Below are 17,872 nucleotides of genomic sequence, written 5' to 3'. Positions count from 1 at the left end.
GAATCAGTGAGTAAATAGTTACTGAAAAATCAGAATGTCCTAAGATTGCAGATCAACTTCTTAGGAAAGCAAAACAGCAGTCTGGTGGCAAAGGTATATTTCTGTGGGCTACAGAATAACATTTGGAAGCATTTGGAATTCTTTAAGGTCACTCACCTATCACTACTATTTGAATTATCATTCAACCATGCTTACAGGGAGACTTTAAAGGAAGAAAAGATGATGTAATTTATATGAAAACACATTTGGTGACATATTATTCAATAACCCCAAACCAATTTCATATAAAAGATACACTTGGTTGTTCTGACATCACTAAAAAGTCTTGAAATGAAGATGCCCGAACACATAAACTACCAAGAACACAAGTCCTTTTCCTCAGTCTTCAAATCTAGCTCAAATGAATCACAGATTACGATACAGCAGCACCCTCACAGGATCTGCACTTCTTTACAAGTCTGAACACATCAAGAAGAAAACCTATCTGAACAAACCAGAAATTCAACAGAAGCATTACAAACAAACCTGAAAGAGTAAGTTCTGGCAGGTCTGTGCAGACCTAGAAATCAGTCTCATCTGGTTGAAATGCTAAGATTTTTTTTCTTAAAAAAAAAAAATAAAAAAGAGAAATCAAAAAACCTATCAAAGATCTTTCATAACTCCTACATTGTTTTATTAATAAACACTGAACCAAAATATTTTAACAAGAATATAGCCTATAAATACCAAGGATAAAAAAGACATAGTGTTTTAAGCTTTAGTGTTCTGCCTAGCTGATAGGAAAAAGAAATTAGGAGCATGAAGCACAGATGCAGACATAGGGAGAGGGTCGACCAATTTAACGCATGCATCCGCGCAAATGCTTACCTACCTGAAATTCAAAAATTTTGAAGGGCTCCAGGATCTTCAAGGAAACTTCAAAGAGTTGGGAATCTGTGGATGAGATTCCAAGTAGAATAGGAGACATCTTATACAAACGAGACTTTAAAAAGCCCACACCACAAATGTTCTGATTCTCTGTACCAATTCTACAATGTACCGATGATCAGCCTGGATTTCTGACGATGAAAGAATTGTTTTGTGAGTTCTAGAAGAGTCTCTGCCCTCCCCAAGAAATCATTCAATATTTATTTAATAGAGAAGATACACATACGTAAAAACTCAAGTTTAAATAAGATAACAAAACAATGTTCACATATTGGGTTTTCAAATTCAAAGGAGCCACTGACAAGGAAACAAAACCCACCACCACTCTTCAGATTAACATAGAGCTAAAGGCTGCACTTTTTTTCTGTAGTCTCTTTTCATTCATTTGAAAAACTGTAAAAAGTAACCAATGAAAATCATCATAGGATTTTAAGAGGACCTGGATCAGTCTTGTTTAATAAAGGTGGAGACTTTAATTTTTTTTCTTTACATACAAAGCAGCACAACCTAGAGAATTAAAATCAGAAAGTTATGCTATTTCTCATAGTATCATGCAATTTACCAAAGTCAATTAAGTCTTTACGAAAGACGCTATAAAACTTAAAATGACACTATATCAGCTGGCCAACCACTGAGGTATGCTTCCCAACCAAAACAAATGAAAACCCATTCTCCATGTAAAGAACTCCACGTGCCCACCCTGTCCCTCCCCAAAAAAACCCCAACCACCAAAAAAACCTCAAAACAAACCCAAACAAAATTAGTAGCTTCATACTAAGCAACAATTCAAGAAATCCAGCTCTGAAAAGCAAAGAAAGGTAGTCGTTTCTTCATTATTTGCAGGCTACATAAGCCTTACACATTTATCTGTCTTTTATAGGGAAAAAAAGTTTTCAAATGCTTCCAATCTCTTAATTTGTTACTTACATTGCTCTATAAAATACAAAAGGAAACTGCTGTGGAGAGTTGAAAGTATGATTTTTTACATGACTATATTTTGCACTGTCCTTTTTCAAAATGAATCCAAACAGCTACTCAGTCAAATCTTACCGTTGTTTCTGATCATTTCAGGTTATGAGCATGCATATTTAGGGGGAAATTTGTGTAAACTGCCACAGCAATTTCAAACACAATCAAAGAAAGAATATGAAATGCCTGACTATAAAACCCCTACTGTAATGACTAGACATCGGCTCATAAAAGCAAAATCTATTTATATTTAAGTATTCAAAATATTCTACCAAGTATAGCTTCAAAACAGTAATTGTTTTGCAAGTCCTCTGCATTGCAGTTACTCTGAGTGCAGGTGTTTACTTTAGAAGTGCTTTATCATAGCTATGCTGAAAAGTCAGATTTATAAAAATTACTTTCGTAAAACCTTTATTCATTACTAACCTTGTGATAAGCCCTGTTGATCAAATGGCTGCTGTGTTATAGCCTGTTGTTCAAACTGAGTGATGTTTTCCTGTAAAGCATGCTGGGATGTCACAAATCTATCTGAAATGGGGAAGGGAAGGGGAGAAGGTGGGAGGAGAAAAGAAAAGAGAAAAATATCAAGAAGATGTAAATAACTGCATATTTCAGTTGTTTCCAACCTCCTATATTTTATAGTCACTGAATTTTCACTGCATTAAAAATAAGCAAAAAATTACGGGCTGAACAGGTATTTAAATCTTGGGTTATAGCACACTTTACTTATATTCCCCTGTTGTACTTGCTAACATTACACCATGAAAAAGAACAAATAAGCAAAACCAAAATACTTTGTTTCACTATTATGTATAAGTACATCAAATATTTCATATTCTCTTACCTCAAAACACAAGTATTACTTTCTAAGTAGACTATACAGAAATGCTTTTTATTAATAAGAGCTGATGTGGTAAAATTTTGTACTATTTTTCTGTATATTAGCTTAGTAGTTTTGTTTGCTACTACTAACGAGTCCAAATCTTAATCTTTTTATATTTTAACACTAAACCTAAACAGCAATGAATGAAATTGTACAATATACTTTAAGTAGCTAGCCTTTACTCTACGTATTTTTCTACTTGTTTACTTGCATTGTCTTGAAACCCAAAGGACTGAAATTTGTCAAGAAACCATTATTTGAGAACTTGCAAACTTACCTCATTATAAACCTAATTGTATTTCAAATACTCACCCTCGTCTTGCTCTAAAGGTTGGTCAGCCAACTGTTGTTCTAGTGCTGCTTCTTCTGTGCCTACTACTGGTTGCTGGTCTAACTCTAAAATAGCCTGCTGATCTGTGGCAACAGCTTCTGACTGCTGTAGCTCATCACTTTGAATCTCCACTTGCATCTGTGTAGAAACATGAATGCTCTGCTGATCTACTGTAGAATCATCTATTGAAGAGGATTGCTGATTCTGCTGAAGTTGCTGTGCAAGTTCATATCTGCAAAGAAAGGTAAGAAAGCCTTGTTGTGGTTTCAGTTAGACACTTACCGCAACTATTTATGTGAAAAAATTATTATTTTTATTATACACCATAATTTACTACACCTTCAAAAGGTACATATGTGTTTGCTACCCATAAATAAACATCCATAGTCAAATATATGCATTTGTTACAGAGCAAAGCTGCCTTTCCAAGTATCTTTAAGGAACAGCTACTGAACTACATTGAAGGATTCATGTAAAAATTGTAAACATACCTATGAGTCTTCATGTGTTTTTTACAGTTTAGTGATGTTTTGAATGTCTTTTGACAATACGGACACATATACGGTCGAAGATCATTATGGATCCCCATATGGCGCCTAAGGCTACCACCAGTAGTGAAGGCCCCATTGCAAACAACACACTTGAAAGCTTTCAATCCAGTGTGTGTTCTAATATGTGCTTTCAGAACTCCAGCTGACACAAAACCTCTTCCACACTGAGAGCACTTAAATGGCTTTTCACCAGTATGCGACCTTTTGAAGAGAAAGCAGAAGATTTAACAGTTTGATTTACAAAGTTATTAAAGGACTAAATTTTAAAATGAGCAAAATAAACAAAACTAAGGTGACAGTTGTATGGATGGAAGAAGCCTCAGTTAAGAAAATCCAGAAATTAAAACTTCAATAACTTTAATGTCAAAGCTCACTGTCTGTAAAACTGCAATTTGATCTCATTTTCAAGCTACCCTTTCTTTTCAAAGGAAGGTTGGATTAGTTACCTCCACTGCTTCTCCTCCATTCTAAATTTTTCCTTCTCGAAACCAGGAGTTACATACAAAGCAGACAATCTGGAGCATGCAATTACAAAACTACCACAAGAATTCACAAGCAATGCTTGCTATTTTCTATACACAGTTTAGGAAAGAAACAGTCCAAATGTTAATAAACTAAACTGCACACCGAACACTTGCATTGCTAGGACCACATACAGATATGAATTAGTCCAAAGCTTCCTCCAACTTTAGCAGAAAAAAAGCAATTACCACTGGTTCACTGTTTTAAGAGATGGTAAGAAAAAAGAAGTCTTTTCAGTGAATACTATATAAATTTCATGCTTTTCCATAAACTTCATATTACATACATTTCCTTTCTTCATTGTGTTTATTTTACCTGATGTGTTGTTTTAGATGACAAGATTTTTTATAGGCTCGATGGCAATAAAAACACTTGTATGGTCTCTCTGCATTATTCACAAAATTACTATTAAAATAATTTTGGAAGACCTGGCTATTCCTTGGGATTGGCTGGATAAGACCTGTACACATAAACACATGCACAAAAAAAAGGAAAAATTAATTGGTAAAGTTATCCAAAGCTGTAGTAGTCTGAAGAGCTAGCATTTGCAAAGAAAGCATGATTAAACTTAGAGTATCCAAAAATATAAAGACTGTGTATGTTTCCAGCACATATTTAAAATTATGCATACATCTATTTAGCACTATATATACTACACTGCACATGCTATTTTACTGATAGTTCTTCTTTTATCCAGAGGTCCACCTCATTACAGTGAGTGTCCATGTCCAAAATAAGCATTAACTTTTAAAAAAGTTGACAGATACGAATTCACTGCTGATCCAATAATATCTTCTTCCAACCTTGACCTTAACCAAGTGATATTTAATCAGTGTATCCCAGATGTATACTATAACTATAATATGCATTTTATGGAAAGCATAAAACACCATGATTACCTGACTTTACTTAAAGGATAAAAGTAGTCCCTTAAAAATTGTTGTACTTATACATCTACTTCAGCTAATCAGTCAATTTTGCTAATTCTCTGAGTGCCTCCAAAAACTTATTGTAAAAAAATAACCCCAAAACCTGAAACCAATGTTTTTAAACAAATGCTTTTTACACACTGGTCCCTGAAGTCACTCAGGTGTCATTTTGGAAATTCAGTTTGAAGTTCCCACTACTAAATGTCCAGTTGGCTGAGAGAGTTGGACTTGTTCAGTCTGGAGAAGACAAGGTTTCAGGGAGACTTTACAGCAGCCTTTTGTACCTAAAGAGGGCTGGACAAGAGACATGGGTAGGGACTTTTTTAAAGGGCATGTAGTGATATGACAGGGGGTAATGACTTTAAGCTGAAGGAGGATAGGTTTAGATTAGATGTTAGTGAGGGTAGTGATTAACTGGAACAGGTTGCCTAGGGAAGTTGTGGATGCCCCATCCCTGGAAGTGTTCAAGGTCAGGTTGGACAAGGTGTTGATCAGCCTGGTCTAGTGGAAGGTTTCCCTGCCCATTACAGGGAGACTGGAAATAGATGATCTTTAAGGTCCCCTGCAACCCACCATTCTAGGTTTCATTGAAATGTTAGTGCAGTAGGCTGTCTCAGAAGCAATCAACAGAAGGGTATAACCCCAAACATCATGACAGAATGGGGATAATAGCAGACTTCTCAAGTAAACCAACTCATCATCATTCACACAACTGTGAACTCAAAAGTACCCCTCACAATACTAATAATACAATGGTTGATGGAATGATGAAAAGTTTCAACAAATATGCAAAGAGATCTCTTAATGGTCCTAAATATTCACCACAAAAGCCATTTATATTGTATTTTCCTTCTTCAGACTGTTTCATCTAGCTTGTTATGTTTCATATTCATAAAGGAAAGCCTGAATGGTTTCTGCTAAGTTTCAAATGTAATTGAAAAGAGCAGAGGACAAGGAGAGAGAATTCTCTCAATTTTAAGAAGAGATGGCAACAATAAAACCCAAAAACTATATCTCTCAGACTTGAAAATGTTTTTACATGTATGTTATACATACATATATTTATATATACGTAAATGCCAAAACTTGCTTTGCCTTCCCCAACTAACTCAGTTAGTGTAGTAGAATCATGTTCTGTTAAGAAAACTCCTACCAAAATAAACCAAAACCACCTCCAAAAAATCCCAACAACAACCCCCAAAACACAAACCACAAACCAAAAAAACCCACCAAATCCACACCCAAACCCCTACTTTTAAAATTACTTCTGGCATTCTTCTTTAATGATAATTAGCAGTAGTATACAGGAGATGACACAAGTATTACCAATCAGAAGAGGAGAAACTCCATATGACAAATATTTACTCTCAAATTTATTTTCGATCTTACAAGATTGGAATAATTCAATTAACTCTTTAAATCAACTATAGCTAACTTATGAGCGTATACCAGGTCACAATGGTTCTAGTCTGCAGAAATTTCCAATAAGATACATAATAAATCAGAAATAACTATATTATATAAATAACTGATTTCTAATAAAACACTCCCAAACTACTTCCTTAACCTGTTCAACTCAGATAAATGAAACATTTCTCTGAACTGTTAGAATAGTTAAAACTCGTGCTACTCCGGACATAGCATGTCAGCAAAATAAATCCAAATGGAAATGTTTTATAAAGAAGTGTATTTCCTCCCATTAGTTCCATCTTTGGAACTGTAGTAAAGCCTTGAAAAAAATTCCAGTAACTTTTTTTGCATTTCCTAATCATTAAGTACCATAAACTACTGAAGTAAAATGAAACAAACACTGAAACAGATAGAATTTGTAGACTTTTTTTCATAGGCTTTTAGAAAAATTAAGACTATTTTAAAAAGCAATATATGTATCAACAAAGATGCCAGTCAAAGATTAACACTATTACTGAGCAACAATACTAGGTTCTTGACAACTCTAAAAGAACTCAATTTTTTTTTTTTTTTGTGGAGTGGGGGGGTACAAACATGGAAATATTGTTGGGGGTTGAAAACAACATGACACCCTCTAGACAAATAGTACAACTTCTTATTTTTACATTGAAAATTCCAATATCAGTGAAGTTCAGGTGTTATCAGCACCTGTAGAAAAAAAATTTTTATAGCATTTCTTGTTAAGATTCATCTGTTTCCAAAAACCGGACTTTCAATGTGCAGATGTTAATTGTACTGAAGTGTGGCTCTTTAAAATCAGGGAAAAGCACTATAGCAGTTTCCAGGGTTCATTCAAGAAAGAAATACTGTGTGATTGGAGTGTCTGAAGCTGTCAGCTAAGTTTTGCTTCTGCCCCAAAAATTTAAGTTTCTCATATCTGATACCAAAATAACCCTTACTCTTGCTTTCAGTAACTCCTGCAAGCAGTGGAAGCAAAAGTATTTTTAAAGAGTGATAAAGATTTTATCAGTATATACTAAAGACATTAGCAATATAAGATCCCACTGTAAAGACGATTACACAACAGAGAAGGCAGGAGTTCACAGACTGGCAAGTCAAACTAAGAGTAAACGCCTCACCCCCTACATTGACCTCTACTGGACAACAATATAATGTCTTGATTGGGCTGTACAACAACTAACTGGGCTGTACAACAACTAACTTTCTTCCAAAAAGTGGTTTCACATAATGTTGTGACAATTATTCTACAACAGAATTAAAGGAACTGTATGAATTCTCCATAGCAGGTTTGAGAATTTTTCTGCCCTTTTTGAAATATGACCACTAATGATTACCAGTAATTCCGCTGAGGTCATAATTATAACAAACACTCTAAAATCATGTAACACACTGATTCACTAATATCTGTAATCTGTAATAAACATGATCATGTTAAGAAGAACCTAAGTCATGAACTGTCTGTCATCTTTTCTATACCAGCAGCCTAATAGTAGTTAAATTAAACTCCTCTCCTAATGTAAAAACGCACTTTTTTTTTTCCAGTAAGGATTACACAAATTCATTATAAATAACAAATATCCTTCTTATTAATTTTAGTGCAAGCAAAGTATAAAATATGGCACTTTTCTGAAGCCTGATTGTTTCTGATTATTTATTATTTCAAAGTGCACCTTTATGAGTAAGCTCTGAATGTCTGCTTGATTGAACTGTGACTTTTATATTCCAGTGAAATCCAAATTTCAAGAGAGTACAGATTTACTTGCTCCTTACCTAAATCAGTTATGAGTATGGGCTCTTGCAAAGGAATGTCTGGTACTGGACCACTCGACTTTCCTACTCGAACTTTTGCAGGTTTACGTTGATGTCGCAGCTTTCTTAGTTCAGTATGTTTAAAATGTGAAGTGATATGAGTTTTCTGATGGCCCGATGTTCTAAACTTTTTGTCACAATGAGGACAAGCAAAAGGTCTAACACCTGCAAAAGATTAAAAAGAAAAAAGATTAGTCTGGGATTTTATTTCCATCAATCTAGAAATGTAGCTTTAGAATACCGATTCGCTTTTCTGTATTTGCTTTTTTGTTTTCTATCACTGTGTCTACTCTTAAATAGGTTTTCAAAACAGGTTGATGAAACCCAATCAAAAGTAACAATTAAATTGCTGAACTTCTAACTGATTGAAACACAATGACTTAAATCAGTTTGTTATCAAAAAACTGAATGATGCAAAAGTGACAGCAATTTTCAAATGTTCCAGAAGCTATCCTAAGAATTGCAGGTACCAGGTAAAAGTCCTTCCAAAGCAAACTTTTAAAAAACTGTGAGAAAAAGGAATCAGAAAACACACAGGCAAATGTGTTATATAATAGGATAAAACAGAGGAATAGTCGTGACAAAATTAAAGAAATTCAAGATCAGCCTCTGAAAACGTCAACACTGTTTGACAGCAGTCAAAAAAGCATGCCAACTGGAAATACCAAAGAAAGAATTCTGTAATGCAAAATCCAGTAGAAATCTCTCCTTGAAAAGGATACTGGAGAACTTAATAAGTTACAGAGACAGGCAAGGCTGAACAACTTTCAGCTTTTGTTCAAGGGGAAATCTAGTGACTTAAAAAGGCTAGCAAACATGACCAGGTATTATACAGAAAGCTTGATAAAATCACAGGTGGAAAAGGTACAAAAATGTACTTCAAAATACAGTAGCTAGTACATCATATGAAACCACAGAGCAGTTCCATAAACAATGGACTGCCTATTTTCCAAGCCACATAGTGTTTCTGCCACTCTGAATGAGTCTGAGTTTTTCTATAAAGTAAAGGCTAACTTTAAACAAGAAGAAAAATTGCTGGTTTGCAAGTTTACAAAAAAAAAACAGTGAAAAACTTTCTGCAGAAGAACTGAACATTGATATTTCATGGATTAAATGCATCGAACTATAAAACACATTGAACACCAAATGCACCTTGTCAATGAATGACACTTTTGCAGAAGGTAATTACATAAACAGGAATGAAAGGAAAGAGCAGCGCGTTTCTGAGCTTATCTTGCTGAAACATTATTCAGCAGAATAAGAACAGAAAAGTGAAAAACAACTAGGTTGTCCACCAAATGCAGAAAATTAATTTTTCTCTATGGAGAGAATAGTTCAGCCACAGAAAAACAGATATTGAGGACATTGTGTATGATGACCATATGAACAGAGGAGTTTAGGATATGCAGTGTAAGATACTGAAAACAGGTAAGTTGGTGAAGACATCAAGCAACACCTCAATGTTGAAGATAAAATGGGAAGTAACCAAAGAGTCCTGAACGACATAGTGAAATTATCAAAAAGTGTAGGGAAGGGGAGGGAAAACACAGAGTAAATATGAAAGACGATGACTCTTTAAAAAGCACAACTAAATACACTCACAGTAGTGATATTAAAAAGGAACAACAGTTGACTCATCATCAGAAAACCAAATGGCTTTTGTAAGAGACCAAAGTCTCAAAGACATGAAACACTAGAGAGTTATGACAAAAAATTACTCATCATATAAGACACTAAAAATTATACATTCTCTGATAGATAACAATGACAAGATAGACATGTCTATAACTTACACATTTCACATTGTCTTTTTTCATTCAAGGTTTCACCCACATCATAGAAAATAAGAAAAGCAATTTTGAATCCTTACCTGTATGTAGACGAATGTGAACTTTTAAACTCCCTGAGGTGGAAAAGCTTTTCATACAAAATTGGCACTTGAAAGCTTTGATGCCAGTGTGTGTTTTTATGTGCGCTGTTAGAGTACTCTTAACTGCAAAGGCGCGGAAACACTGGGGACACTTGAATGGCTTCTCGTGGGTATGAATGCGAATGTGGCGCACTAGATCACTTGGTTTTTTAAATTCTTTAGAGCAATATGGACAAACATGCCACCTTATTCCATTTTCTTCACGTATAGAACCTAAAATAAGGAATATCAAAATGAATGTGCTTTAAACCTTTTAACAATTCTTCAAAAATCCCACTATATTGACATCATTATACAAAGCAATTAAACTACACAAACAAAACGTTTTGTGAAATAGATGCCATCACAACACAGTTTGTAGATGACTAACTTCTCTATCAGATACATTCTGCTTCACAAAACTGGTGATGGGCTGGAATGACAAAAACAAAACCCAAGATATTCCTCTTGAAATTCAAACAATGCAGTTTCTATGCCGCTTAAAAATGTAGAATGTAGTTGCAATGCAACATAATATACCAGTTAACTTACAAATACTATATCTAAGAAAATTATCCAACAATGACTAAGTCTTCAACCATAACCACACAAAATTATTTTAAGTACTAAACACTTATCTAACTGGAGGAGATACTTAGCACAACCCTCTCTTCTGCAAATTCAGACTTAAATTACCTTTTGCAATCTTCTAAAGGAATAAAAATTGCACAACAAGCCCTTCTGATAGATTTAAAATTTAAGGCTAGGGTTTTTTTTCACAAAAGCTGTTTTATGATCCAAGAACCCTAAGCTCTATCCTAAGGCAACAGGATGCTTTTTCACAACAACAACAACAAAAAAAACCAAACAAAAAAACCCTTCTAAATCCTATCAAGAGTTCTTTATTTATATATGTTGTTCAATATCCGATAATTGCTCATTTAAATCTGTTTACATAGTGGTTTTTTTCCTGTAAACCATGTCAATACACTGAGGTCATAATACTTTATCAAAAAACAAAGGTTTTGACCTGTCAAAGTGTTTGACTGTACAGCAGTGACTTTTTTATTTGCAGCCAGAGCTAGAGAGTTATTAAGGTTATACACAAGCAACAAAATACTTATTACCAGAGGAAAGCGTTAATGTTGATTTTTACCACAGTTAGGCTGAACAAGCTGAATTTTTGACTCTGGATCAATTTCCGCATCCCTTGTCCCTCGCAAAAGAAAAAGCAACATCAGTGTATCTATGAAGATACTACAAACAGAGCTCAATGGCTTCTTGTAGTGCTGTCTCTACCAGGCAAGCCACTAAAGTATGATGGCTTTACTTGGAACGAACTTCTAGCAGCCATAAAGCTTGAGCAATCTTGAAAATGAAATTGCATTTAAGCACACATAGACAAAACCCAGGCTTGCACAAACACAACACAGTAGGGAAGCAGAATATCAACACACATTTATGGTGAAAATATCACATCAGTACTGTTATTCCAGAGACAGGTGACATGAAGCATTATTGCTTATATAATCTGTTATAGATACTATTGTTCATATCTTACACTGTGTTTGAGATAAGAGCAATAAAGTTCATCACTGATCCACAACACATTTTGGAGAATACCTTTATAAAGCCATAAACATAAATACTACAGTCTTTACAGCACAAGTAGAAAGCAGTGGCAACATTACCAGGCAAAAATGGTGATTTTTTCTTAATAAACTTTTTTTCTTTTTTATCTTGTTTATCTGTACTCTCTTGCTCCTTATCTTGTTCTGCATTATTAGAATCAGCTTGATGATTTGAGAGAGTTGGGACATCTGGGTTCTGATCCTGGGGTCCAGCAGTCTTAGCCTGGCTGCAGTCAGTAGAATGTGCAGAGACAGGAATTGAAGACAACCCACTGTTCTCTAACGCTTGCTAAAAAAGAACAAAAAAACTTCTAGATTAAGAAAGAAACATTCCACAGTTACCCCAACTTTTCTCAAACAACTACTTGGAAGATATAATGAAAATATATTTAAAACAATTAGAAGTCTCATTCTCACAGAATTTCAGCTAGATTTCAAACCTACACATTATTACACAACACTGACTTCTGATTTTCTGTTAAGATTTTAAGTTGCATTTCCAGCAGTTATTCATTTGCCGACAGCTGCCTTTTAGGAAACAACATTTTTTGTTTAAATAGCTATCAGGATAATAGTTATGTATCACATTATTTTCTGCAACTACACAACACACTCCAGACATTACAGAACTCAGCACAGGTAACATGGTGAACCCGCACATAGCTACATGTAATATTTGGGTCTTCCAAAAAGAAATTTAAATGGTACTTAAAAGGTTAGAGATAAAAAGATATCTTCAAGGTTAGCAGGCTACAGCTAATATTAAAGAATATTATTCTCTGCCCGGTCCCATTCTGCTTGTGCCTTTACGTGGTGCAGGCTGCACAACAAGCACACATAGCTGATTCACCACCCTGCCTCTCTTCTGTTACATACTGTCTCCTACTGCCAGATATATCAAGGACAGAATCTAATAGTTTAGGAAAAACTGACCTCGGAAAAAAATTTCTTGCACAAATAGGAAATAGTCAAATAGCCCTTATTAATTAGAAAGGGTAAAGGCAATGTATACATTCTCATTTTTCAGCCAGATAAAAATATTTTTCCCCTCTTAAATGTCATCATAATTTAAGCATAGCATTACCTAAGGACATGCCACAAGCTGCTTCCAGGCAACAGGAAAAAAAGCTAAAGTGATCAATAAAAATATTCATGTATGGGTGTGTACACTTAAAGCTTTCTTCTAGGCCATATAATCAATTTTTATAACCCTTCTTTTGCATTATTATACAAAAAGGTATCTTGGTGCATTCCATACCCACTCAGTAGATCCTTACACTTTTTTCTTTACTGATAAATGATTTAGAAATACATAAGGAATGCTATAATTGAAAATACTCAGAATCATTTTCACTACAATATGAGAAAGAAACCACTGAAGTGTAAAGCTATTCTCACACTGAGCTCTTACCTGCAAAATATCTCTACTGATTCCCACCGCAATGTTGAGCTGTTGACCAGGTTGTTGAGGTTGGTTATTTTCTACAGGACCTGGTTCTGATAACTCAAGGAGCTGCTGAATGACATCAGTGACAGCCTGCTGACCCTGGTGAGCAGCAGCTGGAGACACCTGGTTTTCTGTCTGTTGAAGAAGTGGAGACCGAAAATGTGTGGCCTGAAATATACAGCAGTACACTTGTAAAGGAAGATGAAAAGTATATATTATGAACTCACCTGTCCAGGTCCCTTATCTGAAATGTTTGTTAACTGTCCACTACAAAGACGTCTCTTTGTATAAGACATAAGGATTATACAGAGCTGTCATTCAAGGTTTGCTCACTCCACTAAAGAATTGCTTCTGTATATCTCTTTTTTGGAGTCCTTATCAAACTTTAAATTGTAAGCTCACAGCTTTAATTAAATTTATTAAACTACTAAACCTTCAACCAGCTTACAAAACACATGCATCAATTACAGAATTCCACATGTAGAGGCCACATGAAAAGTAATTCCAAAACAAATAAACAGCACTGACATGGTTGTCTTTTCAAAGTTCACATTTATCTCAAGCAGGTCCTTTGGAAAAAAATAACCTTCTATTAGTTGGGATTTTTTCTATATGAAATCAAAACCTTTCAGAACAAGCTACCAACTGTTCCCCTTCAACTTTCAACCTTCAAAACCTCTTAGCTTTAGAAGAATCTCTTTATACTCTGAACATTTAAATAGGCATCAGGCTCTGTAAAAATACTACATAAACCTGAAGTTTAAAAATGTAATTTCTTAAGCTTTGATTTGATAATTGTATCTTAGGCTACCTTAGCAAAAAATATGAAGAAAAAAAAGTGATATAAAGCCTTGGTATTTATTTTTTAAATAGGAAATAAAGACTCTTTTTCACCTTCATTTCTAAACTTCTCTTCCTTGTAACAAGAGAAAAAATAATTGTTAATGAAGGAACTGCTCAACAACATCTTCAACATGAAAATTACAGCATTATATGTATTTAGCCAGTGTGTTCTGTGTATTATACAGCAGTTTATATACAATCTCATAGAGGTTACCTTTTTTGAATAATAATATACACATATGCACACATATGAAGTTTTTTACCATTATTATTAAGATATGCTGTTCATTATAAAAAGCTTCAGAAGACCCTTTCTAGGTCTCATTTTAACACCCCATTTTAAAGACAGAATAGAAAATGAAGTGTTTTATTACTGCTCCATAATTCCAGAGTTGTTCAACTGGAATAGTGGATCTTTTGATGACCCTTGGTTTGTCTGATCTGCTGTGTAACACAGACCACTTGACTGCTCTGAGTGAATTACTCCTTCAAGTATAGTAACTGCACAAAAATTAGAGCAGTTCTTTAAATCAAGCACTTTACTGTGGTAACTTTTTCTGTTACCATTCAACTTTAACATGTGGCTCCAATAGTAAACTATCCACACTAAAATTCCACACTTTATTTCAAAGTGTCAATTTGTCTAGCCTCAATCCTCAAAATTATTTTTCTTTTCTCTATTAATGAGATTATAGATTTTTCCTTCTTCTTCAAAACAGCAGATCAAGTCACCCTGAAGTATTTTATCTGTTGGGCAGGGTAGCTAATGTACCTTGAATCTCTTCAATAATAAAATATGTCATAGCATGTTTTAAGAATTTTGATGGTTTTGATTTCCCCTGTATTACTGAAGACAGTTCATGATAGTGAACAATAGAAACAAGCAAGTGAAAACAGCAAAAATTGCAGAAGGAAATACAGAGAATAGACAACAGTGGATCTGGACAGGCCAGATCGATGTGCAGAGGCCAGTTGTACGAGGTTTAACAAGGCCAAGTGCTGGGTCCTGCACTTGGGTCACAAGAACCCCATGTACTGCCACAGGTTGGGAACAGAGTGGTTGGAAAGATGCCTGGCAATTTCAGGCAATTCTGGGAGGAGGAGGCAATGGGATCTACTGCTTCCAACTCATACCTCACACTAGGAAAAAACCTTGCACGCTCCATCAAGTACAGGGAACCAGAGAATATGACACAAGGGCCTAATTCCCACCTGGAGAAATGCAGGAGACCATGCAAGACTTTTGAAATTTAATTTCAACTGATTAAAAAAAAAAAAAGAAAAAATTACTTAAACTTTTGAAGGAAAGCTATTTCAATATTTTTAAAATCTCACAAGGAAATAGTATAATTATTTAATACAACAAATATTTGTAACCAATTAGTTCACATCAGTTCTGTCCAGCCCTAAGTTAAGTGGTCCTGGAATAATGAATTTACAGTAAAAGATAAAAAGAAAGTGAGTGGACTGTTTATAATGACTTTAAAGCAGTAATGCCATATTTCCTAGTTCTTGGTTTCATGGATTCTAGCACATCAGAAGATAATCAGTAGCTGAACTGGGGAAAGGGAGACTGTAAGTCAGATGTCTGTCACTAAGATACCACGCCGCAATCAATAGGTGACAAACAAGATGCTAGATAGCTGCAAAAAAACATGCCAGCATTCTCAGTGAGACTGGCACATACAGACCTGCCTGTGCATCACAGCTATTTGCTATGGGGTTCCAAAAAGTCAGTCCTGCATCCTCCTACCCCAGCTCCACAGCTCGTCCTGAACCCCACAGTTCCACCGCTGTCCAAATTCCAACCAGCTCAACCATTATGAACACAACTCCTTTCCTCTAACCCAAACCATGGTATCCACGCAAAGTAAAGGCAGAGGGGTAGGACAATCCAATATTTTTAAGAGTCCTTACTTGCTTCTGGTCCTTTTATACAGAAGAGCGTTCGGCTCTATTTTGAAGAGCTACTGAACAGAATTATATGCAAAATCATGACTGTGTAAACAAATGAGGGAATACAATCCATTCAAGGCCTATTCTGTCTCTACATAACCAGGTGCATTCACTAAAGAGCTTCTCTTCACATGTTAGCTGGTCAACTTATCATAGAGGATCACTGCATATCATTTTTCACCAGTTAAATGAAAATTTACAGAATTCTGTAAAGTTTCTCCCACTTCTAGTCTTGACACACAAATGTGACAAAAACTTTACACTTACATTCTTCCATTTGTTATCAACAGGTTGCAAAAGATTAGCAGGGGATGTTGTTAAAGGCTGGGTGACAGGGTCCTACAAAGAAATGAAAATAAAGTATTTTAAACCTTTGTCAAAAAGAAGAAAAACATGACTAATACAATGCAGAAAAGTGGTACAGTTCATTTTCCCAGAAAAATGAACTGAGATAGAGAAACAAAAGTACACAAAATCACCATCACTGCTTCATAGTTTATATACATTAAATAAACACAAGTTACAGAAACCAATACCTTAGCTATAAGCACTGATCCAGAAAAAGAAAAATAACAGCCTTACAGTAACCATAATTTACAAGATGTACTCATGTACCACACAAGAGTGCATTCTTTGGTAGCACAGCTTTTCAGGAAACTTCAGCTTTTGGAATGTGTACTTAATAAGGACAAAATCATTGCCTATCCCCAGGTACATAACAAGGGATGACAGAGCCTATTGCAAACTTCAGAATAGAATAATTATACTGGAGATTTGCTGTTAAAGCAGCTCTGCAAGTTTTGAGCAGAATGAAGGCCAGTTCTAATCAAAGAATGCTAGTGCTAACCTAATAATGTGTCAGCTTTCTAAAGCAATAAAAAAATACAAATAATTAGGTATCTGCAGTTTCAGATAAGAAGTTGCACATAAAAAGCATAATGCTCCCTGATATGCAACTGCCACATCATTTATTATCTCTGCTCTCCCTTGTTAAACTTCTTGACATCTCTTTTTAGAGAGAGACTTTTTCTCCCTTCTCTCTCTGCTTATATTATTGCATGGAGGCGTATCTGCCATACTGTTTCACGGAAGCAGAGAAGTATGCATGCAGCAAAGATAACAACACACTGCTGTAATATCAATATGCTAGGTAAATGCAAAATATTTAAGCAAAACAAAACAATAAGAACACAGCTAGCCAGGGAAAACAAACATGAGGTAGTATAAAGAAATTCTCTACCATCCTGCTTTTAAGATTAGGCTTGTGAATGCAGAAATGCACAAAAAGACACAGAGAATATAAGTATTTGCAAGCAAATAGGCCACATTAGCCTTATTTAATGAATTAACATGAAGAAGGAAATGGCATCTAAAAAAATGGTGCTCCAAACAACATTACTAGACAGTTGTTTTCAACAAGATACAGCTGCATAATGAAGTTGAGACTTCAAATTTTAACTCTCCGAAGACTGGTCACTCTGTGACCCATTGAACATTAAAGTTGGGAATTAAGCAAAACAAAGTGGAATAAAGGTAGAAAAGGTAGTTCTATTCAAAGAAAAAAAGAGTACTATGATAAATTAAATATGCACTGGCTCAAAAAATAGAATAGTCTTCTGAAATCAGAAGCATTTTCTGAATTTTAGTTGTATCTGGGTAAAGAAAGAAAAACATTCAGTACTTCCAATAAAGCTATAGTTTTGCTTTATAATCTGCCATGTAAGAAGCTAACAT

The 17,872-nt window shown here is 34.9% G+C and overlaps 1 protein-coding gene across 9 annotated transcripts in view; it reads right to left on the bottom strand.

Annotated features, from left to right (window-relative positions):
* Positions 1 to 17,872, bottom strand: part of ZNF236 (zinc finger protein 236) — a 71,478-nt gene that overhangs the window by 29,875 nt on the left and 23,731 nt on the right. For 8 of the 9 annotated variants that reach the window (XR_001874491.1, XM_017813263.1, XM_017813261.1 and 5 more), the window contains exons 8-16: positions 16,406 to 16,477; positions 13,304 to 13,507; positions 11,953 to 12,181; positions 10,223 to 10,495; positions 8,314 to 8,517; positions 4,499 to 4,643; positions 3,602 to 3,862; positions 3,092 to 3,342; positions 2,323 to 2,424 (exon numbers count right to left, since the gene is read on the bottom strand). Coding sequence is in view for 8 of the 9 variants with exons in the window: in XM_017813263.1 (XP_017668752.1) it covers positions 2,323 to 2,424; positions 3,092 to 3,342; positions 3,602 to 3,862; positions 4,499 to 4,643; positions 8,314 to 8,517; positions 10,223 to 10,495; positions 11,953 to 12,181; positions 13,304 to 13,507; positions 16,406 to 16,477 (1,741 nt within the window). In the remaining variant the exon portion in view is untranslated. The remainder of the gene's footprint in view (positions 1 to 2,322; positions 2,425 to 3,091; positions 3,343 to 3,601; positions 3,863 to 4,498; positions 4,644 to 8,313; positions 8,518 to 10,222; positions 10,496 to 11,952; positions 12,182 to 13,303; positions 13,508 to 16,405; positions 16,478 to 17,872) is intronic. The other variant, XM_017813258.1, reaches the window with a different exon arrangement.

Source organism: Lepidothrix coronata, unplaced genomic scaffold (genome assembly GCF_001604755.1).
Source record: "Lepidothrix coronata isolate B3197 unplaced genomic scaffold, Lepidothrix_coronata-1.0 Scaffold40, whole genome shotgun sequence".
In the NCBI taxonomy this organism is placed as follows: Eukaryota; Metazoa; Chordata; class Aves; order Passeriformes; family Pipridae; genus Lepidothrix; species Lepidothrix coronata.
This window is presented reverse-complemented; position numbering and strand designations above follow the sequence as displayed.